The sequence below is a fragment of the Scyliorhinus torazame genome, chromosome 5 (assembly GCF_047496885.1).
Source record: "Scyliorhinus torazame isolate Kashiwa2021f chromosome 5, sScyTor2.1, whole genome shotgun sequence".
Lineage (NCBI taxonomy): Eukaryota > Metazoa > Chordata > Chondrichthyes > Carcharhiniformes > Scyliorhinidae > Scyliorhinus > Scyliorhinus torazame.
Window position 1 is genome coordinate 293,209,982 of NC_092711.1, and position 25,312 is coordinate 293,235,293.

General features: G+C 43.5%; 1 protein-coding gene across 2 annotated transcripts in view; it reads left to right on the forward strand.

Annotated features, from left to right (window-relative positions):
• The window catches only part of zdhhc15b (zDHHC palmitoyltransferase 15b), a 55,522-nt gene that overhangs the window by 23,776 nt on the left and 6,434 nt on the right, over positions 1–25,312 (forward strand). The window contains exons 3-11 of one of the 2 annotated variants that reach the window (XM_072505748.1): positions 3,229–3,278; positions 9,909–10,003; positions 13,616–13,736; positions 17,063–17,132; positions 18,966–18,998; positions 19,764–19,884; positions 20,977–21,109; positions 23,355–23,481; positions 23,712–23,821. In XM_072505748.1, the coding sequence (XP_072361849.1) occupies positions 3,272–3,278; positions 9,909–10,003; positions 13,616–13,736; positions 17,063–17,132; positions 18,966–18,998; positions 19,764–19,884; positions 20,977–21,109; positions 23,355–23,481; positions 23,712–23,821 (817 nt within the window). In that variant the 5' untranslated portion in view covers positions 3,229–3,271. The remainder of the gene's footprint in view (positions 1–3,228; positions 3,279–9,908; positions 10,004–13,615; positions 13,737–17,062; positions 17,133–18,965; positions 18,999–19,763; positions 19,885–20,976; positions 21,110–23,354; positions 23,482–23,711; positions 23,822–25,312) is intronic. The other variant, XM_072505749.1, reaches the window with a different exon arrangement.

Below are 25,312 nucleotides of genomic sequence, written 5' to 3' on the forward strand. Positions count from 1 at the left end.
TTACCACTTATCTTAGTGTCGTCTGCAAACTTGGGCACATTGCCCTTGGTCCCCAACTCCAAATCATCTATGTAAATTGTGGAACAGTTATGGGCCCAACACTGATCCCTGAGGGACACCACTAGCTACTGGTTGCCAACCAGAGAAACACCCATTAATCCCCACTCTTTGCTTTCTATTAATTAACCAATCCTCTATCCGTGCTACTACTTTCCCCTTAATGCCATATATCTTTATCTTATGCAGCAACCTTTTGTGTGGCACCTTGTCAAAGGCTTTCTGGAAATCCAGATATACCACATCCATTGGCTCCCCGTTATCTACCGCACTGTTAATGTCGTCAAAAAATTCCACTAACTTAGTTCGGCACGACCTGCCCTTTATGAACCCATGCTGCGTCTGCCCAATGGGACAATTTCCATCCAGATGCCTCGCTATTTCTTCCTTGATGATAGATTCCAGCATCTTCCCTACTACCGAAGTTAAGCTCACTGGCCTATAATTACCCGCTTTCTGCCTACCTCCTTTTTTAAACAGTGGTGTCACATTTGCTAATTTCCAATCCGCCGGGACCACCCCAGAGTCTCGTGAATTTTGGTAAATTATCACTAGTGCATTTGCAATTTCCCTAGCCATCTCTTTTAGCACTCTGGGATGCATTCCATCAGGTCCAGGAGACTTGTCTACCTTTAGCCCCATTAGCTTGCCCATCACTACCTCCTTGGTGATAACAATCCTCTCAAGGTCCTCACCTGTCATAGCCTCATTTCCATCAGTCACTGGCATGTTATTTGTGTCTTCCACTGTGAAGACCGACCCAAAAAACCTGTTCAGTTCCTCAGCCATTTCCTCATCTCCCATTATTAAATCTCCCTTCTCATCCTCTAAAGGACCAATATTTACCTTAGCCACTCTTTTTTGTTTTATATATTTGTAGAAACATTTACTATCTGTTTTTATATTCTGAGCAAGTTTACTCTCATAATCTATCTTACTCTTCTTTATAGCTTTTTTAGTAGCTTTCTGTTGCCCCCTAAAGATTTCCCAGTCCTCTAGTCTCCCACTGATCTTTGCTACTTTGTATGTTTTTTCCTTCCATTTGATACTCTCCCTTATTTCCTTCGATATCCACGGCCGATTTTCCCTCTTTTTACCGTCCTTCCTTTTTGTTGGTATAAACCTTTGCTGAGCACTGTGAAAAATCGCTTGGAAGATTCTCCACTGTTCCTCAACTGTTTCACCATAATGTCTTTGCTCCCAGTCTACCGTAGCTAGTTCTTCTCTCATCCCATGTAATCTCCTTTGTTTAAGCACAAAACACTAGTGCTTGATTTTACCTTCTCACCCTCCATCTGTATTTTAAATTCCACCATATTGTGATCGCTCCTTCCGAGAGGATCCTTAACTATGAGATCCTGAATCAATCCTGTCTCGTTACACAGGACCAGATCTAGGACCGCTTGTTCTCTCGTAGCTTCCATTACATACTGTTCTAGGAAACTATCGCGGATATTCTATAAACTCCTCCTCAAGGCTGCCTTGACCAGATAAGGATGACAGATTTTCTTCCCTAAAGGACACATTATTATTAGTGATCCAGATGGACATTTCCAACAATCGACATTGGTTTCAAAGTCATCATTATTGAAATTAGCTTCAATTTCAAATTTTATTTATTGAATCAAATTGCACCAGCTGCCTTGGTGGGATTTGAACACCCTTGCCCTCAGAGCATTAGCCTGGACCTCTGGATGACTAATCCGGTGACATTGCCATTATTCTACCTTTGGCATATGTAAAATAAATAGGCCCGCATTTTTGTGACAGTTGTTACCAAAGGGCAGTATACTATTGGGAGTAGGAGAAAGTATCAGGAACAGGGATGGGACAGGTAGTGATGCGTGGAATTCAGAACCCCACTTCTGCAATCAAAATCCTCTGTGACTGCATTACCCAAGATGGTAAAAATAAATATTTGCATTTACAGAGCACCTTCCTTGACAACTGGACATCGCAAAGTGCTTTACAGTCAATTAGATACTTTTGAAACATAGTCACTGCAGTAATGTAGAAAATGCAGCACCTAATTTAAACACAGCAAGCTTTCACAAGCAGCAGTGTGATAATGTCCAGATCGTCTGTTTTTATGCTGTTGATTGAGAGGTAGGTATTGGACTGGACACTGGGAAGGACTCTCCTGAATCTCTTCAAAGTAGTACCACGGGATCTTGTACATCCACCTGAGAGGGCATTTGGAGCCTCGGTTTAGCGTCTCCTCTGAAAGACAGCATCTCTGATAGTGCAGCACTCCATCAGCTCTACACTGGGGTGTCGGCCATGATTATTGTGCTCAAATCCTGGAGTCGCACTTGAACTCTCAACTTTCTGAGACGCAAGTGATAGTCACTGAACCACATCTGACACAATCTCACTTGGTAGTGCTGTTAGCCTGCTGTATTTTCTATCCTGTTGGATACGACCTAGTTTCTAAAATTTGGTTTTATTTCTTAGAAAGTGATAATTTTAAACACAGAATGTGATTGATGAAGGAGAAATCCAGGAATAAAAGGAAAGACAATTGAAAAACAGGAAAGCAGATTTTAATTAGAAAGATCAAAATGTGAATACAAAATAATTAATACAAGGAAGAAAGTTAACTGACGCATAGTGCTATTCATTGATAAGCCTAGTGTGAATGAATGCGTTCACAGAGTAAAAAATATAAAACTTGAATAATGAGACGAAGACTAATCTGTATTTTGTGTGGAGAAGGAAATCTCATTACAAGCTGTTTAAAAATGTTGGTGGATTTTCCAGATGGATGCATAGATTGATTCTGGTAGTATTTTAAAAATTGGCTTAGAAACGCCAAACAAAAGAGACTTGTGTCTGTGTAAATACAGTGTGGGCTCTGTTGAGCTTCCTGGCTCACTGCCACATGCTTCCTGCTGACCTCTGCTCAACATTGCAACTGGTACCCTGGTTGTGGCTGGTGGCAGTGAGAGATCCACAGGGGGAAGTTGCCAGATACTAAACGCAATTGCAAAATCTGGCATCTTAGTCTTATTTAACATTTAAACTTTGAATCCCTGAATTTTCATGCATCCCTGCCTTAAACGCAAATGTTGGAAGTTACTGTATGACAGTGTAAGTAATTGGACATAATAATTGGGGTATGATTCAGAATGGAAAAAAATCTGAGGTAAATTAAGCTTTCTTTTTGTTAAGTCACATTGCAGGAATAAACCATCGGACACTGCAGGAAGTTGAAATGAAAGGTATCTCAGTTGCCAAGATTTTACTGAAACAAAGCCATGTAAGATCATAATAGCCGTTGTTCGGGATACACCTGGCTTTCAATGAGAAAACTCACAAAAACTAGAGTTCTTCACCAAGCATGTTGTCCTTTTGATCTTAACAGATGCGCTTTCCTTGCTGAATATTCATGCACGCCTGTTCTGTTTCTCGCTTGGAAGCTGAAAATCTGAATGTCATCTTCTGATGATGAATAAAGCATTTAATTGGAGGAATGGTCAGAAACTATCATCCTAAACACTGAATTCATAAAAAACTTAAATTGTTTTTGCTGTGCTAAATTTTCCGTTGTTGTCAATATTCAAGGTTCGCTTGTCAAGTGGTTCCCAAACTAATTTTAGCATGGTTAAAACTGGTGCGGAATAAGAAATGAGCTAGTAATCCAGTAGCAGTTTTACTAACTGTGATATCTGATGTGTTATGCCACCTGCCCAGATCAAGCGCTGTGAACCATGTTATCCTTTCACCGGGGTGCGTGTTTCACAGTGTTACATTGTACAAACTCTCAGCATTCGGATTGAAGCACATGACCTATCATCACCCTTTTACCTGTATGCTGCTGCTCCACTGCAGACCCACAACTGGTTAATAAATCTTTCATATTCAGCAGTCTCTTCCACCTGTCTATCGACTAGGTGTGCCTGAAATAAAACAAATGTTTCAATAAATAATGGCTACCGCCAAATCCCGTCACAAGATTCACAGCAAATGGGAGTAAAAGTTGTGTTATCCACAGTGTCAGAGGAAGTTAAGTGCACCATTTAGACAACTTTCACACAATATCCAAGAATGTTGTATACTTTTGTGGATTGCAACAAACGACCCAGGTCCTGAACACTGCTCCTATATCTGTGGAGGCTGTCCTGACATCTTGCGATCCAACATACATTTGAAAAAAAATACTCGTTTTCTGATGGACTAGTGCTCTTTAAGATCCCAGCACACCCGTCCTCTTGTCTTTCTGTTTTATCAACACTATTGTTGTTCCAAATTATCCACTCTTGTTATATTTATATCCACTCTCTCACTCAAACCGTTAGTCTGACATTCACTACTGGATGGGCAGAAATTTCCTCCAGTTGGACATTGGAAAGGGGGAGGCTATTGTTTCAGTCACCGAAGTAAACTGAGTTTGTGAGCCACCAACTCTGCCCATCTCGCAGGCAATTATCTGAGACTGAGCCAGACTGCTCAAAACTTTAGTTTCATATTTGATCCTAAGGTGAGCTACCAACCACATTTCCACACCCATCAGTAAGACCATTTATTCGCACATCCACAACAACACCAGACTGTGACCCTGCCTCAGCTCATCTGTTGGAGCACTCATTCATGCCATTGGGCGGAATTTTCCCATATTTTCTCCAAATGTCAGGGTTTACTGGCTCTATCAGGCCCCGCTCCGCCAGACTGATGGCAAAAACTCCACCCACTCATTTTATTTTCCTCTTGAGTGCCTGAAAATCTGGATTAAAAACTCGACTATTTGCAAAACTGAAAACATTGTCCAATATTAGATACAATTCTACAATTTGCTAAATAATCCTCAGTGTTCTCAGAATTATGTTGACACCTAATTTAAATTGTCAGTCAGGCTCACCTTGTGGCACATTTTCGTATACTGGAAGCTACATCTATTAATACGCGAGGCCCTGTTCTTTGCAGACAAAAAAAACATGTACATATTGCACCCGTTTAGCTCAACAAAATGAGTGACAGACATTCACCGATTCATTCCCCAGGACATTGATTTGGCCAATCAGTGTTAAGCTGCCTGGTTTAAATTTCAAACAATGCTTGGCAGTTTTCTGTCCGTGACCATCAACTGGTACACTCTCCATGGCAACATCACTACCAATCAGAGGCCGCTTGCCAACCAATCAGCAATCAACTCATACAGTATAAATTGTTGTTTTCCCCTTATACTGATATTCTTGCAAAGTGTCCTGATAGGCATAAGACAAAAAGCTTTGACGTGTCTCTTTCTTTCAACATAATTGCATTTGCTGCCAAATATAATTTAACTTCTTTTAATTTAAGTGGGAGCCAACGTAAACCACAGCTGCATTGGGCCAGCAGCGTCTGTGGGGATGGGCTCGCGACGGGTGCCATGCCCAATGGCAGCCCGCCATGAAGTTTAAAGGCGACATGCAAAAGCAGCTGAGGCATCACGGCCTGCAGAATGGCCAGCGCTGGTGCAGGCAGGAGGGGACTTCCGGCAACCAGCAAAAGGAAAGCAATGTCCACACTGTGGTCCACATTGGTCCACAATATGTGCCTATGTGCACCGACCGAAATATTGTGCCAGTGAAATTTCACAGGCCATGGAAAATCTTGGGGATTTGATAAAGGCGGCATGTGGCGCAGTGGTTAGCATTGGGACTGCGGCGCTGAGGATCCGGGTCTGAATCCCGGCCCTGGGTCACTGTCCGTGTGGAGTTTGCACATTTTCTCCATGTCTGCGTGGGTTTCACCCCCATAAGCCAAAGATGTGCAGGTTAGGTGGATTGGCCACGCTAAATTTGTCCTTAATTTAAAAAAATAATAATTGGGTACTCTAAATGTATTTATTTTTAAAATTGGGGATTTGATTCCCCCCAACAAGCTGGATAATTGTCGGCGGGCACGCAGCCAATCTGTGCCTATGTGCACCGACCAAATTATTGCGGCAGTGTGCGATGACATCAGGATAAGCGCCCGATGACATCACGCGATTTAACTCGCTTCTGGGTCGGGTGCATGCCCAGCTGGCAGATATAAAATTCGACCATTTGTAACCCAGACATATAAAATCAGACTCTCATACTGTAGTCAGTAGAGATTCCTACTGAATATGTGAATATTGCATAATTAACAGAGCTGATCTTTTAATATTGGGTAACTCTTGTCACTTATTAGTTTCTTTAATGTCTCTGCACCCTTCCATCTGTGCTATTGAATGACTGTTTTTAAAAAAGTACTCCATACTAAGATCCTTTCCTTGTATTTGTTAATGGCTTTGTGGATATGCAATACAGTTGGGTAGCACAATATGTTTTGATTTACAGCATTAGGTTGTGGACTGCTGGAATGAAAATCTCCATTTAATGAAAATGATTTTGGTAACCTCAATTTATGGCTCGCTGCACAAAAGCTGTCTCAGTCTAGTGGAAATTGGTATTAGTTTTGCAATTTCAACAGAAAGGTGATGAAGTAGCTAGCTTAGGAGATTGAAAATTGAGACCAAACATTCAGACACAGCAGAGGTAATTTTCAGTCTAACTGTAAACATTCTCCACTGAAGCTTTTTTTTAAATTCATTTACAAGATGTGGACGTCACTGGCTGGATGGGAATTTATTACTCATCTCTAGTTGCCCTTCAGAAGGTGGTGGTGTGCTGCTGCATTGAACTGCTACAGTCCCTGAGATGTTGGTACACCCACAGTGCTGTTAGGGAGGGAGGTCCAGGATTTTGACCCTGCGACAATGGAAGAATGGCAATATATTTCCAAATCAGGATGGTGAGTGATTTGGATGAGAATTTCCAGGTGGTGATGTTCTCAGTTATCTGCTGCCCTTGTCCCTCTAGACAGTAGCGGTTGTGGGTTTGGAAGGTGCTGTCTGAGAAGCCTTGGTGAGTTCCTGCAGTGCATCTTATAGATGGTACTCACGGCTGCCACTGTTCTTCGGTGATGGAGGGAATGAATGTTTGTGGAAGAGATACCAATCAAACTGGCTGTTTTGTCCTGGATGGTGTCGAGCTTCTTCAGTGTTGTTCGAGCTGCACTCATCCAGACAAGTGGAGAGTATTCCATCACACTCCTGACTTGTGCCTTGGTAATGGTGGACAGGTTTTGGGGAGTCAGGAGGTGTGTTACTCACCTCGGGGTTCCTAATCTCTGACCTGTTCTTATCGCCATAATATTTATGAGGCTAGTCCAGTTCAGTTTCTGGTCAATGATAACCTCCCAGGATATTGATAGTGATGGATTCAGTGATGGTAATGCCAGTGAATGTTAAGGAGTGGTGGTTAGATTGTCTTTTATTGGAAATGGTCATTGCCTGGCACTTGTTTGGCGAGAATGTGGCTGCATTATTGCTACATTTTCCAAGGCCTATTCTAGGTTTAATCTGCTCTGGGGTGGCACAGTGGTTAGCACTGCTGCCTCACAGCAGCAGGGACTCTGGTTCAATTCCAGCCTTGGGTGATTGTCTGTATGGAGTTTGCACATTCTCCCTGTGTCTGCGTGGGTTTCCTCTGGGTGCTCTGGTTTTCTACCAAAGATGCGCAGGTTAGGTGGATTGACCATGCTAAATTACCCCGTTGTGTCCAAAGATTGTGTAGGTTTGGTTAAGGGTTTACAGGAATAGGGCGGATGAGTGGGCTTGGGTGGAGTTCTCTTTCAGACAGTCGGTGCAGACTTGACAGGCCGAATGGCCTCCTTCTGCATTGTAGCAATTCTATGCTTCTGCTCCCATCTCCTCGCTAAACTCCCTTCCGTCCATCATCAAACCAGTCCTTGCTTTCAATAAAGGAGAACAGTGTGCTTAGAAAAGTTATATATTCCAATACAGATGAATAAGAAACTGGCAAAAATGGCTATCTTAATTGGAGGCACTATCATTACCTGGTGAGATTAATGTAACTAATCTTTGAAACGAAAAACATATTTTTGACTTGGAGAGTGAATTGGCCAAATATTTGAGAATAAAACAATTGAACTAAGCTGCTCCGATGTCCAATGAATTGTTTTGCACTGGCTCCATGTGTTGAATACCTGGCCAGGTTTTCCAATTGTAATGTTAACAGTTATTCTTTCCTTTGATTGGGTTCCCAGCTATAATGGTAAAAGGTAAAGTCACCATACTCCCAGCTGACCATAGGCTGCTTTCCCCTTTGAGGGGGAGAGCTGGCTGGTGGTGATTTAACCCAGTGATATTCAAAGTGCGGGTCGAGACCCTCGAGTGGGTCGTGGGATGTTGAAAAATGGGTCGCCAAAAATGATCCCCAGCATGTGTCACTGCTTAGAGCAGCCCCCTACACACAGCTGAATATCTGCAATGCGTGCTTCCCAATTCCCCAGAACCTAAAATACCGTACAAACAAAATCTTTCCTGAGCGCTGTTGCCACTGGCAGAACTCGTCCGATGGTCACGTTCTGCCCAACTCTGTTTTTCTCATATTCTGTTGTGAAAGCAAAAGGCAGCTCATTGATGAAGGGCGATGGGCTCAGAGTGTCTTTGTGGTTCCTTTGCTTGTCACCTCACCTGCAGTCCGTTAAAACATGCTGTGGCTAAATCTGTGGAATTTAACCTTGCCTAGGAAGACTGCATTTGGTTGATTATTTCCTCTCTCTCTCTTCAAAATTGTGGATAGACAACAGAATGGAAGCATGTTTCACCGACTTGTAAGTAAACTCGGGCTAGCTTGTTGCTCCTCTCTGTCTCTCCTCTGTTGTTGAGTGATCCATCTGGTATGCGGCCGTTCGATTTCAGGGCGATTCCTCTCGGGGCCATACGGGAAACAGGAGTCCAGGCTCTCGGTAACAATTCAAAGTGTGGCTGAAGACCACCAGCCGAGGGAGTGAACAGAATGCTCTGTTCGCATAGATGGTAATTGGATCCTTGCAGTCTAACCCACTTTCAATTGCCCCGCAGACTGAACAAGAAGAAAGGGTTCATTCTGCCCCGAGAACTATTTCGAACTAAGAAACGAGGCGTTGCGCATATTGCAATCATGTTCCACTCACGAGAATTTCCAAAGTTTCCAACTAGCCTACATTCACGCCCATTGCCAATTGAAGCATACACTGAGGTACAACATTCTCATTGAACTATGAAGGAATGGCAATATATTGCCAAATCGGGATGGTTCCCATCCATCTGTGAATGCAGAACATATTCAATATCTTCATTTCAGTTCATGCTATACCAGGAAACAGTATTTAGAAGACCAACATTTATTCAAACAATTGTGTTACATAATTGTGGGTCGCGAGGGCTGGCCATTTAGTAAAAGCGGGTCGCCTGGAAAAAACATTGATTTTTAAAAATTAAATTTAGAGTATCCAATTCATTTTTTCCAAGTAAGGGGCAATTTAGCGTGGTCCAACCACCTATCCTGCACATCTTTTGGGTTGTGGGGGTGAAACCCACACAAACACGGGGAGAATGTGCAAACTCCACACAGGCAGTGACCCAGAGCCGGGATCGAACCTGGGACCTCGGCGCCGTGAGGCAACCGTGCTAACCACTTGCGCCACCGTGCTGCCCCTAAGAACATTGATTTAACCTGAGGATCACCACCTCTCAGGCGAGGGGCAAGGTTGAGAAGGCAGCTTTGTGAATAACCTCAGTCGGTACAGAAATTGCTCTGCATCGCCAACCAGTTATCTAGCCAAGTGAGCTAAACTGGCCCCAGTAAGCTAAACCGGGTTCCCAGCTGTATTATCATTGCAAAACCTAAGCTACTGTCCCTGTAGAGCAGAACTGAATGCCTAGTCACCCTTTAAGTGCACGGAACAGATTTGCTGGTAATATAGCTACGATGTATTTTTTACCTGTTAATAATAGAACCATCTTTGCTTTATCTGATCTTTCTTTTATGTTGCAGCTGCATATCTTGTGGTATTTCACTTATTTTTTGTGATGTTTGTGTGGACCTATTGCAAAGCTATTTTTACAGAACCATCTCAACCTTCCAGAAAGGTAATTCAATCTGAGTGAAATATGCAATTACTTATTTTTTTCATGTGAAGTTAAAACTTTTTGTACTGTTTAACTTGAGCATTGTGATGTAAAATGACTGGATTGAGCAAACTCATTTTAAGGTCCTGATACTCCAAGGCTCTCTGCTACCAAGTGGAGGATTGCAAGATGTTTTCCTCAGTCTCTATACAGTCGGAGGCTGATTTCAGTCAAGCTCTAGAAGACCCTAGAGTGAAAGCCATGGAGAGAGTGTGTCCCTTTAGGCTTTGTTTTGCATATTTCGCCTTGAAAAACATAGAACTGTACATGTGAATTAGGCTATTCAGCCCCTTGAGCCTGGTCCCCAATTTGCTAAGATCATGGCTGATCTGATTGTGGCCTCACTCCACATTCCATCTACCCCGATAATCTTTGACTCCCTTGTTAGTCAGGAATCTTATCTACCTCTTCCTTAAAAATATCCATTGACCCTATCTCCATCACTCTCTGGGAAAGAGAATCCCAAAGACTGATGACCCTCTGGGAGAAGGAAATTGCCCTCCTCTCTGCCTTAAATGGGAGAATCCTTATTTTTGTCAAGTCCCCTCAGGATCTTGCATGTTTCAATAAGATCATCTCTACATCACACCTCCATGTTCTCCTCCTCCCTGACGTAGAGCTACATCACTGTCCTTTTTTGTAGCACAGTTGTTCGTACAGTTGCTTCACAGCTACAGGGTCCCAGGTTCAATTCCCGGCTTGGGTCACTGTCTGTGTGGAGTCTGCACGTTCTCCCTGTATCTGCGTGGGTTTCCTCCGGGTGCCGGATCCGGTTTCCTCACACGAGTCCCGAAAGATGTGCTGTTAGGTAATTTGGACATTCTGAATTCTCCATCTGTGTACCCGTACAGGTGCCGGAATTTGGAGACTAGGGGCTTTTCACAGTAACTTTATTACAGTGTTAATGTAAGCTTACTTGTGACAATAAAGATTTTTTTTAAATTAGTGCTCAATAAACAGGACCAGAATACTTCAGATGTTTTGTTTTAATATAATGAATGCAGATAAATTCTACTATACAAAAGCCATAGAATAAGAGATTGGTTTTTGTTTGGGGGAAGATTGTATTCCAATGACTTATTTCCACTTTTTGCAGAATTAATCTTGATGGTAAACAGCAACATGCTGTGAGGGTGAATCAGCTTTGAGTATTTATAGAGGAGAAATGGAGGGTTATGTGCCTTTGGCAACCTTTCTGATTTCCTGCCGTTATAATAGGAGTCTGCTTTACGCTTCATGCTCCACTGCTGTCCACCCATTTTATCTTGACATTTTCTGGCATAGTCTTGGCAATAGTATTACCATCGTGGAGATGATGTTTCCACTTGTAGGAAAAACAAGAAGCAGAGGACACAATCTCAGACTAAAGGGACGATCCTTTAAAACAGAGATGAGGAGGAATTCCTTCAGTCAGAAGATGGTGAATCTGTGGAATTCTTTGCCGCAGAAGGCTGTGGAGGCCAAATCACTGAGTGTCTTTAAGACAGAGGTAGCTAGGTTTTTGTATAATAAGGGGATCAGGGGTTATGGGGAGAAGGCAGGAGAATGGGGATGAGAAAAATATCAGCCATGATTGAATGGCAGAGCAGACTTGATGGGCCGAGTGGCCTAATTCTGCTCCTATGTCTAATGAACGTATGGTCAAATTCCCTGCCATTGATCAACTGAAGGCCACTATTGACCAGAAACCAAAAAATATGGTGGATATGTGAACAGAAGCTGGGTATTGTGCAGTAAGCGGCTCATCTCCTGACTCTGCAAAGCCTTTCCACTATCTACAAGGCACAGATCAGAAGTGTGATGGATTTGTTTCCACTTGCCTGAATGAGTGCAACTCTAACACCACTGAAGGACTTGAACGCCATCCCCAAGATCATGTAGCCCAGTTGATTAGAACCCCAGACACCACCCTAGACACCCAAAGGATGTCGCCAATTATGTTGCTCCTTTCAACCTTAGTCTATTTGCTCTGATTACGTCACCTTTGCTCATGAGTCGCCAGGTATCTTTATGATACCGCCACGTGGTTCAAGTTCAGGTTATGATTGATAATACAGCACACCGCTTAGTAAGGATTAAAACAACGGTCATTTATTATATACAACAAGCAATATTAATACACTAATACTACTATCAATATAATAAACCTATCACTACTGGCCAATACTTAACTTAGGAAGAGCCCACCAGGTCAGGGAAACAAATGGCTTGTCCAATCAGATCTGGCCCGCGGGATTCAAAAGGCTGCTACAGGTCGGTGGCTAGGTGTCTCTACCGGATAGCGATCGCTGGATTCAAACTTACTGTTGCTGTTCTTGCGAAGGTCTCGAGCAGGCGAAGAGGAGAGAGAGAGAGATCTGAACTTGGACCCTCACTTTTATAGGGCCCAGGGGCTTCCCGCCTCCCGGGGCGGCCCTTGACCCTGAGTCCCAAGTGATTGGATTCTGTCCCCAATCTCTGGGGTCGATGTGTCCAATGGTGAGGCGATTCCTCGATCGGGGGGTGGTCGCTCACCTGTGTTTGTTTCGGCCACTGCAGGCGCCGCCAGGTCTGGCCCGGTATTCAATTGCTAATATGTTGCAATTGTTCCCGGGGATAGCCGATTTAACTGTGAATGTCTGAATAGATGGGCTGCAAACAGTCCTGAATGCAACTGCAAATACCTGGGTTGATGGGCTGTTGATAGCCCTGAGTATCGATCTGGGCTAACTTCCCAGAGCCGAATATGCAATACTGTCTGCAGCTGCCTGCTTGTGTCTTCTTAGCTGCTTTTCCCAGCAGTCTTTCGGGTTAGCCATTTTAAACTGGGTTTTGGCCAGATTAATCGGAACGCAGCCATTTTACGTGGCTACACCTCCAAGTTCCTCTCCTTCCTGACTTAGAACTACATCACTGTCCTTTTTGTCACCATTGCTTCAAAATGCCCGACTCCCTACCTAACATCACTCTCAGGGTACCTTTACCACATAGACCAGTGGTTCCCAACCAGTGTGCCTTGGCACATTGGTGTGTCGTGAAGATCATCTCACCGCCCCCCCCCCCCCAAGTGTGCCGTGAAAAATGATTTAAAATTCATGTAATTAAACTAAAACTAATCTTTGTCTTCAACTCTGTGGTTGACGAATCTTGGGGCTCCAGCACATGCGTGGTTTAGATTGTTTATGTTGGTCAGCCCCATGCGCGTGACCAATGGGACTTGAATTTGAAGACAAAGGTCCCATGAGCCTGCACAAAAAGTAAAAACTCAAGAGGGCGGAGAAATTCTGGGAGAAGCGAGAGAGATTGGGCGAGGTAAACAAAAACAGGAAAGTGGACAGTTAGAAGTTAAAATCGAAGTTCCCAGGAAGGGAAGACGGCAGAGAAAATAGGAGGTGTGCCTCAAAATGTTTTTATAGTATAGAGGTATGCCATGACATATAAAAGGTTGGGAACCACTGACATAGACTGTAATGGTTCAAGAAGGTGGGTGCAGCAATTAGTGAATGCTGGCCTTGCCAGCCATGCCCACATCCCATGGATCAGCAAATCAAAAAAACTTGTGTGATTTTGTTGCATTGTTTTATGTGCTTATAGTTCCAATTGTCCAGAGCTGATAAAGAAAGGTACGAGCGAGAAGAACGGCCTGAAGTACAAAAGCAAATTCTCTTTGATGCTGCTAAAAAGTTGCCAGTGTACACCAGGACTGCAGCCGGAGGTATCAGGATCCAGTATCAAACTTTAAATAAAAATTGCAAATAGGCATGGTGGTAATCTATCAATATCACTATAGGTGTGATGTGATCAATAACATTTTTATATCTGTGATAACTGTGTTAAAAATAAACTTATCAAATGGGGTTATTCCAATAAATTAATCTTAAATGTTATCTATCAGCATCCATGTGGAGCTCATCTCAGGCCCAGGCTAATCTACTGAAGTTATTCTAATCTTAATTGCTATCTTAAAGCTAACTATTGGGAAAAAATAATAATTTGAGTTCAGGGGCGAAATTTTCCTCAAACGGCGCGATGTCCGCCGACTGGCGCCCAAAACGGCGCCAATCAGACGGGCATCGCGCCGCCCCAAAGGTGCGGAATGCTCCGCATCTTTGGGGGCCGAGCCCCAACATTGAGGGGCTAGGCCGACGCCGGAGGGATTTCCGCCCCGCCAGCTCGCGGAAACGGTCTTTGTTGCCCCGCCAGCTGGCGCAGAAATGACATGTCGGGGCGGCGCATGCGCGGGAGCGTCAGCGGCCGCTGACAGTTTCCCGCGCATGCGCATTGGAGGGAGTCTCTTCTGCCTCCGCCATGGTGGAGACCGTGGCGGAGGCGGAAGGGAAAGAGTGCCCCCACGGCACAGGCCCGCCCGCGGATCGGTGGGCCCCGATCGTGGGCCAGGCCACTGTGGGGGCACCCCCCGGGGCCAGATCGCCCCGCGCCCCCCCCCCCCCCAGGACCCCGGAGCCCGCCCACGCCACCTTGTCCCGCCGTTCAAAAGGTGGTTTAATCCACGCCGGCGGGACAGGCAATTTATCGGCGGGACTTCGGCCCATCCGGGCCGTAGAATCCAGCGGGGGGGGCCCGCCAATCGGTGCGGCCCGATTCCCGCCCCCGACGAATATCCGGTACCGGAGACTTCGGCAACCGGCGGGGGCGGGATTCACGGCAGCGATTCTCCAACCCGGCGGGGGGTCGGAGAATGACGCCCCAGATATTGTCTTGTGGTGCATTTGTACCTCAGCAATGGAACTCCTGAAACCTGGTCAATCCCATGTTTATTTTGGTTCAGAGACCACATAGGAACCCTCAAAACCTGATCCATGATTTTGGTCACAAATGTTGTGATTTCTGATTCATGCAAACAAAATAGTTCATTTTTATAACCTTTAAAATTGTTAACTTTTTGTGCACACCCAACGAACTAGGTTTTATTTTTTGACATTTTAGTGGGGCCAAGTAGGGGAAAAAACATTGTACATTGGATCAAAACTGCATGTTTGCACTGTGGTCTGCACTGTGCATTCTGAGTACCAAGTGCTGGGATTAGAGGGTTGGCCCTGAAAATTACTTTGATCTACCATCAACTTGTAACAAAACACCTTTAGTGTCACTGCAAAGTGGGAGCGAATTGACTGTGATGTTGAAGATGACTGGCGTTATACTTTAAATGTGCCATTTAGTTAAATGAAGTGCGAGTGCCCATCCACCCCAGACCAGCCTAAAATCTCTTTTTGGTAAATATTTTTATTGAACATTTTTAAATGTCTATACAAATACAAAAACATAACACAAAAACAAGAACAGCCCCCCCCAAGTCCCCTACCCCCCCCCCCCCACCCCCAATACTAACAGCTGACAGTGACCAGTGTTTCAAAATGCATAACAAATAAAGATTGCCATCTGATATAGAACCACCCAATCAACCCTCAACCAGCTTGTACTTCACTTTCTCCAAATACAAAAGTTTCAGGAGGTCCCACAGCCACACTGAGGCACTGGGTGGAGAAGATGACCTCCACTCCAGCAGAACCCACCTGATAGCAATCGCGAGGCAAAGGCTAAAACATCTGCCCTCGCACCGCACCCGCCTGCAACACCCCGAATATGATCTCTCGGGGAGCCGGCTCAAGCTCCATGCCTAAGATCGCCGACATGGTGCTGACAACAGAGCCCCACAAGTTCACAAGCTTAGGACATGCCCAGAATATATGTATGTCATTTGCTTGGCACCTCCCACACCGCTCGCACTTATCTTCTACCCTCTCAAACACCCGGCTCATCCTTGCCCTTGTTAAGTGTGCCTGAGGCACCACCTTCAGTTGTTTGAGGCCAAGTCTCGCACATGACGACATGATATTCACCTTTCGTAAGGCATCACACCATACCCCCTCCTCCACTTCACCCCCTAGTTCCTCCTCCCATTTCTGCTTAATCCCCTCCAGCATGGCCCCATCCTCTTCCAGCAGCCTCCCATAAATACCTGAAGTTTTACCCTCCTCCAACCTGGCCAGCAACTATACCCTCCCCACCAACGATGTGGGTGGCGCAACTGGACAACTTGAATAAACCTTCCTCACAAAATCCTGGACTTGCAAATACCAGGACGTCTCCGACTGCATGAGCCTGTAATTCTCCACTAACCCCCCAAACTCACAAACCACCCCTCCAGGAACAAACCCCCATAACTGCCACCCCATTATCCTCCGGTCCCCTAAACCTGGCGTCCACTCTAGCCGGCTCAAACATATGATTATCCCTGATCGATATCATCCTCCACCCGCTCTCCATTTTAAAGTGCTTCCGTAATTGCCTCCATATTTTTAGCGTAGTCGCCACCACAGGGTTCCCCAAAAACTTCCTCAGGGAGAACGGGAACGGAGCTGTCAACAGCACCCGCAATCCCGTCCTCACACACGACCTGGCCTCCATCTTTACCCAAACTGACACCTGATCCACCCACCAACCCAACACCTTCTCCGCATTCGCCACCCAATAGTATAAAGCAAGTTCGGCAGCCCCAACCCCCCTGACTGCCGGTCCCTTTGCAGGACCACTCCATCCTAAAATCTGAAATATATTTTCTTCCTTTATATTATTGAATGTTCATGAGACATCATAGAAAAACTAATGTTTCCCAATAAGCTGGGTAGAAACTAAATATTAAGTTCCCGATTGTGGGATCACTGTCTGGAGAGGGAATAATTATAACTGCATTGATAATTACTGATCAATAAATGGGAACATTTTAAAAGAGAGGGGATTGGGAAGCCTAACTCACTAACTGATCTCTTTCCCCTAGTTTAGCTGCCCTCCCAAAGAATAGAAGGAATTTACCAATTTTTAAGCAGCAATAGATTTTTGAAGCTGTATTTCAACATTCTTCACCAGTGAGACCTGTTGATATGCAGTATTTTAACATTTACAGATTCATAGAGGTTTTGATTTAGAAAATTCTGGACATCATGGAATTGGAATTGCAGGATATGCAAGTACTTTCACATAGTTTTGGTGGTACTGATCCTTGCTTTCTTCTCTCATCAGCCATCCGATACTGTGATCGATGTCAAGTTATTAAGCCTGACCGCTGCCATCACTGTTCCATCTGTGATACGTATGTAGTTCAGGTCTTCTCATTGAGAAAATCTAAAATAAAGGAATGAGACTGTTTAGACAACTATATTATTGCATACAGGATCATATATGTACTCTGGATATCTCACATAACAAATCGAATTGTAACCGCTACCCACCACCTAGTTCAGCAGTTCAGATGCCTTGATTTGAATGCATTGCAGCTCAGTTGTGATACCACTGCATGCAATGAATGGATTTCTCATCTGCAGTGTTGTATATTAGTGGCGTTGCCATGTAATTAGGGGCAAGGTTTCTCTGTTGGAGAGTGTTTGTCTTGCTGACCACTCTCCACTCTCTGGTTACTGATTTTCATGAACCTCTGCTTCTCAGATGCCGCTGATCGTACTTGTAAAAGTGCATTCGGTGTGTTGCTCGCCCGTCTGTGCGTTTTGCAGGTAATGCTGGAACGCTTTGGTTTGAATGTAATTTCTTCTTTGTGAAACTGACAAAATACATTGAAATACCTTGCACCACACTGGAATTTATCAAGAAGAGGGAATGGCTTTTTAAAAAAAAAACTATTACAAGTTAGTGAGGTAGTGATCTAATTCTAAAAACAATACTGAGAAGACAAACTGTTCAAGATTGTGAGAAATATATAATGCACTCAACCCAGCACTGAACAAATGCCCAAATATAATTATTAAGCATGACACACTGATGTTTATTACATGAAGGATTATAGTAATTATCTGATACAATGAATAGTTGTTCCCCTTCTCCCACCCAACCCAGAATATATTTTTCTGCATGATTAAGTTCCCATCAATGCTGAACTCTTTAGAGTCACTGAGCAGAGGAAGGCAAGTCTCCAAAATATTAAGTGGGACAAATGGTGAGTAAATTATCCTGGACTCTCTTCACAGAAATTAGCTGTTAGTTGAGAACGCTATTGATGGAAGATTGAACATGTGACTGCCTGATATTACAGTCAGAATGGTGATACCAAGGTGACTTTGACAGTGGAACACTTCCGATATAAGGTGTAATAAATGCAAATATAAGAAAGCTTGGAAGTGACATAATGGGGAAGGGCTGAAAGCTTAAATCTGGCAATTGTTTAAAATGTGTAAATGATTAATATCATTCTCAATAGATCACATTATCTAGATTGAATCATGGACTGAAATTACTTATTCCTACAGGAAGTAGAGATAGATTCCCGGATTATTGTTCAGCTGTTAAACTTTCCTTAAATAGACTTTGGAACTTTAATAGAACTTGTCGTTTTCCCCAGACCTCTATGCTCCTTGAATTCTGGCCTCTTGCACATTGACGATTTTATTCACTCCACAGTGATAGCTGTTCATCAGCTGCCTAGGCGCTAAGCTCTGGAATTCCCTCCCTAAACTTCTCCATCTATCAACTTCTCTCACTCCTCCATTTAGACACTTCTTAAAACCTATATCTTTGACCAAGCCTTTGGTCACCTGTCCTAATATCTCCTTTGTGCCTTGGTCAAATTTATTTGATAATGCTCCTACAAAGTGCATTGGTATGTTTTACAACTTTGGAGGCTGGAGGCGCTCCATAAGTGCAAGTTGTTGTTATGTCATGTCAGCTGAAGCAAAATGCACATTAACATCTGGATTCAGGTGATCACAGAACTCTGTGCCACGAGAAAATGGATGTCAACTTTTTGTTAAAATAATCATCTAAAATGTTTTCTAAACATATTTTTGAAATCAATTTCATGGAAAGACCGAAATTTATTTCTCTTGTAGCTACCTGAAGTTTAACTTATTAATATGTCCTGTATCACTGTTTATCATATCACTAACTGGATTTTATTGTTGTCTTTGTTTCTTAGATGTGTATTGAAAATGGATCATCACTGTCCTTGGTAAGTCCGAATTGATGTTTAATGAGCACCTAGCCTCATCAGTCACATTGGTCATGACCAAGACACAAGTGCATTTATAACTAAGTTTGCAGTTTTGTTCCACAGTGAACAGATAGATGATATTTTCTCCCTTGGCATTAACGCTGTTCAAATGATGCTGTGATAATTTTTTATAGCCATGTTATCTCCTTGGTGACACATTTTGAAAGCCCTTTGAGACTGCTATTTAGTTATTATTCAGTTGTCAATCTGGGTGCAAAATTTTAGTTTGGGTAATGATTTGGGGAGCTTGTTTACCTTGGCACAAGAGAACAGGGAACATTAAAACTCTATGATTGATTTGGACTTAAATCCCATAATCAAGGCTGATACTTCACTGTAATACAATGAGAATGTTGCAATTTCAGAAGTGGTGTCTCTGGTGAATTAAATTGAAGCACAGTCAGCCTTCTGAGTATGGCACAACGTCAAAAAAGAGCACAGGAGTCCCCCCCCCCATCCCCCAGTACTGGTCAATATTTGGGCATTACCTACAGAATATTTGGGCATTACCTCACTGTTTTTGGTGGAACTCTGCAGTGTGCACATTGGCTGTCACACTCCCGGCATTACAACAGTGACTTATGTTTCAAAAATAAGTCATTGACTGTAAACTGCTTTGGGACACCCAAGGTCAATGAAAGGTGCTAGATAAATTGCAAGATCATTCTTTCTTTATGATTGTGAACAGAAGGACTCTAGCCTGAAAATGTTCTTTCTCTCTAGGGTGAATAACTGTATTGGATTTTCAAACTACAAATTTTTTCTGCTGTTTTTGGGATATTCCATGTTGTATTGCTTGTTTGTTGCTGCCACTGTTCTGCAATACTTCATCATGTTTTGGACGGTAAGTACTAATTTGGGTATAACCCCATCCAAAACACACAATGTACAGGAATAACTAACATCTGGCTGTTGCCTTGTTTTTCTCTTTACTTTGTGACATTAATTGGTCTGATGCACAGGTACCATGCTTTTACATTCTTTCACTTTTCATGATTTAAAAATTCCTTTTCCAACTATGAATTAATTATTTTTGACATTATTTGCGGTCCTTTTTTTCCCCCTCTCATTTTCCCCTTTCAATTCTCGAACATATAATTCCTTGCTGATGCCTTGATCCATAGATACGGACAAACTGCATTACCCTAATGGCCATCCATTGTCTGAGCCTAAACAATGAGCATTGGCAAGTTATATGGCCTTGAATGATGCCATTGGCAAGCTCAATTCTCTCCTCACTCAAGATTGATGTATTTCAAAAGGCCTGCTGGATAGTGAACAGGAGTGGGAACCCTGGATGACTTATCTCTCCCACCACCTTCCTTACCGAAAGGCGTGGAGATCATTTTGTTGTACATGTAGAGTACATCAAATCCAGTTGCTTGAAAACGGTGGTGTCTGAAAACTGGGCATTTTTATAATCCACTGTGCATCAATTTTAAGTGAGTAAAACTTTTTTCTTTAACGCTTGCGTGGATAATTTGGCTGGGAAGTGCATTGGCGCACTGTGGTGCCAGATAGTTACTGGCTCTGCCACTTCGCGAACTGCTCTATCCCACTCCCCAGGCAGCTCTTGATCTTGCCTGACCCGGAGCAACCTGATCGCCCAACCCATAATTGAGCAATATCCAAAATCTAGCATGACCCCGGTCTCAAGTGTGCCAGATTTGAGGAGCTGTACCTGCACTGTAATTACCAACCAGACTAAGATCAGTGACTCAGTGTAGTTTAGTGCTACATTATGTTGCCTTTAATCAGTTTTGTTTTCTTTAATATTTGGCCCAGGACCTATTAAAACAGAGAATAATGTTGACTTTTCCGGCACAGAATAGTTGATTTCAAGTTTGAGAAGTTAAGCCATTGAAATTAAAGTTTACTTTGACCTTTCACAATGTGGAAGACCAATTTCATGAACTCATTTTTCTCTGATTGACAGGGTGGTCTGACTGATGGCCGTGCAAAATTTCATGTTCTCTTTCTTCTCTTCGTGGCTGTCATGTTCTTCCTCAGCCTCATGTTCCTCCTCAGTTACCATTGTTGGCTGGTCAGTTTGAACAGATCGACGTTAGGTAAGAGTTAAGCAACACCTCTATAATATTGCACTATTAATGGAAGAGGGCAGGGTAGATTTGAGATACTATTTTTGTTTTCTCCTCTTACCATCAACAAATTAATCAAATTAAAGGTTATCTTTGAAGGAGGGTAGTATTGGAAGTGTTAATTCCCTGATAATATGTTTGAATTTGACTTGTTAATGTTAGTACAGGGCTATTTATGTCCTGTAGATAATAGTGCTTGTTCCTATGGTAGTTTTGTAAGTGGAGATGCATTGTAAATTTTGGTTTAGGATTGGCATCCTATTCTGTTCCCCTGTGGAGGCTGGGTCAATGAATGTTTTCAAATTTGAGTTAGATAGGTTATTTATAGACATGGGAGTTATGAGAGGCAGACAGGAAAATATTGTTGAGACCACAGCCAGATCAGCTATGATCTTATCTATTGGCAGAGCAGGCCCAAAGGCCAAATGGCCTTCACCTGCTCCTATGTTCACTCTCTCCATCCCATTTAAGGAGATATTATTGGAGGCCAAGGTGGCCAGTTTCATAATTGTGTTTACCTCGGATCCAGCAATTGAGAACTCCCTCAGCTGAGAAGTGCTGCATATGGAAGAAGCAAAAACTAACTTTTTTTTAAAAAAGTGTGGGTACAATGGAAAACTGACAGTAAAGAAAAAATATCATTATCAAAATTGGAAAACTTCAGTTCATGGCAAGTCAGTAAAATATAAAGACGCAATTTAACGGCCGAGTTGCATTGAGCACGGATCCCGGCGTGCCCATTGAATCTCAGGGGAGGCCAAAATTGGTTTCCGCAACAGGCACAAACATGTTCGCGATCTAACCCCGCTCACGTTAGCAGTTTCCGGATCTCGCCCAGACGTGGCGAGACATCAATTGACACCAATTAAGTGCAATCTGCATTTCATTAGTGAGATGTAAGTGCAATCTAACGACCTCCCGGGAACTAACCAACTTCCCAGCGAGAGATCACGTGGGCTCCGTTTAGAACTGGTCCACACAAACGTGGACCACGCGTAACGGCATCTGGGGAGGTTTCCCAGGCCATTGGAAACCCCTAGGTGATCAGAGATAGGGCAGGGTGGCCCACTGGCTCTCACTCTGGCACCTGGGCACCTTGGAACTGCCAGGATGGCACCTTGGCACTGCCACCCTGCCACTGTCAAGATGCTTGGGTGGCATTGCCAGGTTTGCAGGGACAGGCGGGGTGCTAGGGCGCCACTGCCAAAGGCTGTGGCCTGTGGCAGGCCATGCCCGTGAAAGGGAGGATGAGAGGGTTTGAAGGGTGAAGGGTGGGTATGAAGGGGACTCCTAAAGGTTGGGGGGGGGGGGGGTGAATGGTGGGGGTCCTGAAAGAATGGAGGCCTGAAAAGGGAGACTCTCAGTGACCCCATAGTGGGGTGCCCTCACTTGGGGGGGGGGGGGGGGATAAGGCCCAAGTGAACGGGGGGGGGGGTGACATTGCCCGTGGCTGGGGGAGGTCTAGGGGACCCTCTAACTCGCTTAGAGATGGGCGCACCCTTTCAAAATGGCGGCACAATCTGAGAGGAGTCGGCGTTACCAGTGAGTTCAACACCCCACTGCTGAAAAGAAATTTCGAAGTGTGGACTGGAAACTGTCCAAGGCCCAGAAAATTGACTTAAGTGTGGGTAAAATACAAGGGCAGCACGGTAGCATTGTGGATAGCACAATTGCTTCACAGCTCCAGGGTCCCAGGTTCGATTCCGGCTTGGGTCACTGTCTGTGCGGAGTCTGCATATCCTCCCCGTGAGTGCGTGGGTTTCCTCCGGGTTCCTCCCACAGTCCAAAGATGTGCAGGTTACGTGGATTGGCCATGATAAATTGCCCTTAGTGTCCAAAATTGTCCTTAGTGTTGGGTGGGGTTGCTGGGTTGTGGGGATAGGGTGGAGGTGTTGACCTTGGGTAGGGTGCTCTTTCCAAGAGCCGGTGCAGACCCGATGGGCCGAATGGCCTCCTTCGGCACTGTAAATTCTATGAAATACCAGCATGGATCTCACCAAAAGAGCCGGGAGGCAACACCCCGCCCAAAATGTTACTTTTCCATTAAATCAGCTCAAAACTGCTTTGAGAATTGAGCAGTTTTGCATCTGTTAGGCGAACTATCTGAAATAACTGGCTGCTCCTTCAAAGTATGTGCCATCAGGTAGCTTTTGAAAGATTAAAAAAATGTTGTGCAAGTTTTCTTTACCTGTTTTCTTTCTTTCCTTTCCTCTAGAGGCCTTTTCAGCACCAGTATTTCAGCACGGCCCAGATAAAAATAGTTTTAACCTGGGTGTGTGGAAAAATTTAAAGCAAGTATTTGGACCAAAAAGGAAGTACTGGCTGCTCCCCATCTTTACCAGGTATCAAGTCATCTGCGATTGTATTCTATCCATTCAGGATTTTATTACTGATGTGCATTTGTAATACCGTATGCAATTTTAGTCTAGGCACAAGCAGATGGCTGTGCAGATGATCACTGGTTAAATATTCCAATTTAATGTCATCTCCCCATGACTGAAGCATCAACTTTTAGAAGCTTCATTGGTGTCAAATCTTTCTAATTATTGAATTTTAAAAATTTCACTTGCAGTATTGGAGATGGACATTCCTTCCCCATGAAATCACAGTCAGAGAGTCACAATCCGTTACTGTCCAATGAGGAGCACTGGGACGAGGGTGAATCAGATATGGAATACACAGGTAGTATCGGAATTGTGCTTTAATGATAGAGATCATCCTTTTCTGATGCTTCTTTTCAACGTATTGTCCTGGTGCAGTTGCTTTGGAGTTGGGTTGGGCTGCAGAAGTTTACAATGTTCAGCCAGCTCCTTTTCAAATACTTCAGACTAAGCCATTACCCTTGAATCTCTATCTATATCAAATGAACTATTCGGGATTAAATTGGGGCATTATGAGCTAAATGCTGAAACACTATGGGCTGGATTTTCATGGAGTCATGGATCTGGAAAGCCTGTCCCTATTTCCATTTTTGTCAGTAGGGCAGGACTTGAATCGCAAAGGCGAGAACCGAAATTCAGCAGGGCCATTCGAATTAGTACTTCAGACCTAATTTTTGCTTGAGAAGTGGACTTATCCTGCAGCATGGGAGTCACAGATTTATGGAAGAGAAATAAGTACTCAGGAAAGGTGGATATCCTGCAGCATGGGAGTCGCAGATTTATGGGGGAGACATAAATGTTCAGGAAGGGTGGATAAGGTATGTAGAGTCACATGAGATGCTGAGTTTATCCAGAATTTTCTGTTTTTATTTTCGAGGATAGCATTGCCTATTTGGGAGCTAGCTTACTTCACACTTAATATATGGGAATTGATATGTATACTTGATTAAATTACCTGTATGTGTTCCTGGATGGTGAGATGGGGATTCGTGTACATAATATTTTTCTCTCTCTTTCCACCTCTTTCTCTTTTTATACTCTATTGTCTCTCTCTCTCGCTTCCGTCTCTCTCATTTTCTCTCACCTCTTTCTGGACAGTTGCAAGTATGGCGATAGTTATAATGCAATCAAACACCAGCAGCATGTGTAATCCTCTTTAATAAATGTACATAAGAATGTTATAATTCCCCTTTACATTTCTTGGCTTCTGCGAAAATAAAATGTAGTTTTTATTTTTGGACATTCATAGAAATGCAGAATGATTGAATATGGATTTTTGTAGCCAAATGTTTTGATCTATTAAAAATTAGCCAAACTTGCTATGTTCCTTCACGGTTACTGGAACTTCCTTTCTAACTATACTGTGTGTGTATCCATACCAGATGGACTGCAGCAGTTCAAGAACAATTAGGGATGGGCAGCATCCGCAAATTGCAACACTGCTCCTGCTAGGTCTGTGCATAAGTTATCAATATTCGCAGACAACTGAACAGGGACATCACTACCTACTTCCGAACACCCTGACAAACTTTTACTCTTTGTTTTGTAATTTCTAATCAATTTTAATTCAATTTGCTATCCTCTCCCTAATTTCACACCTTTCAAATTTACTTGTAATCTCCTGTGTGATACCTTGTCAAAGGTTTGCCTAAAGTCCAGCTTCACTGCAATCCCTCCATTCATCAGGATGGCTGTTACCACCTAAAAGAACTCTGAAATTTATCAACAATGATTGGCTCTTTGGCGATCTGTGCTAGCTATGTCTAACTGATTTTTTACCCCTTTTTTTCAA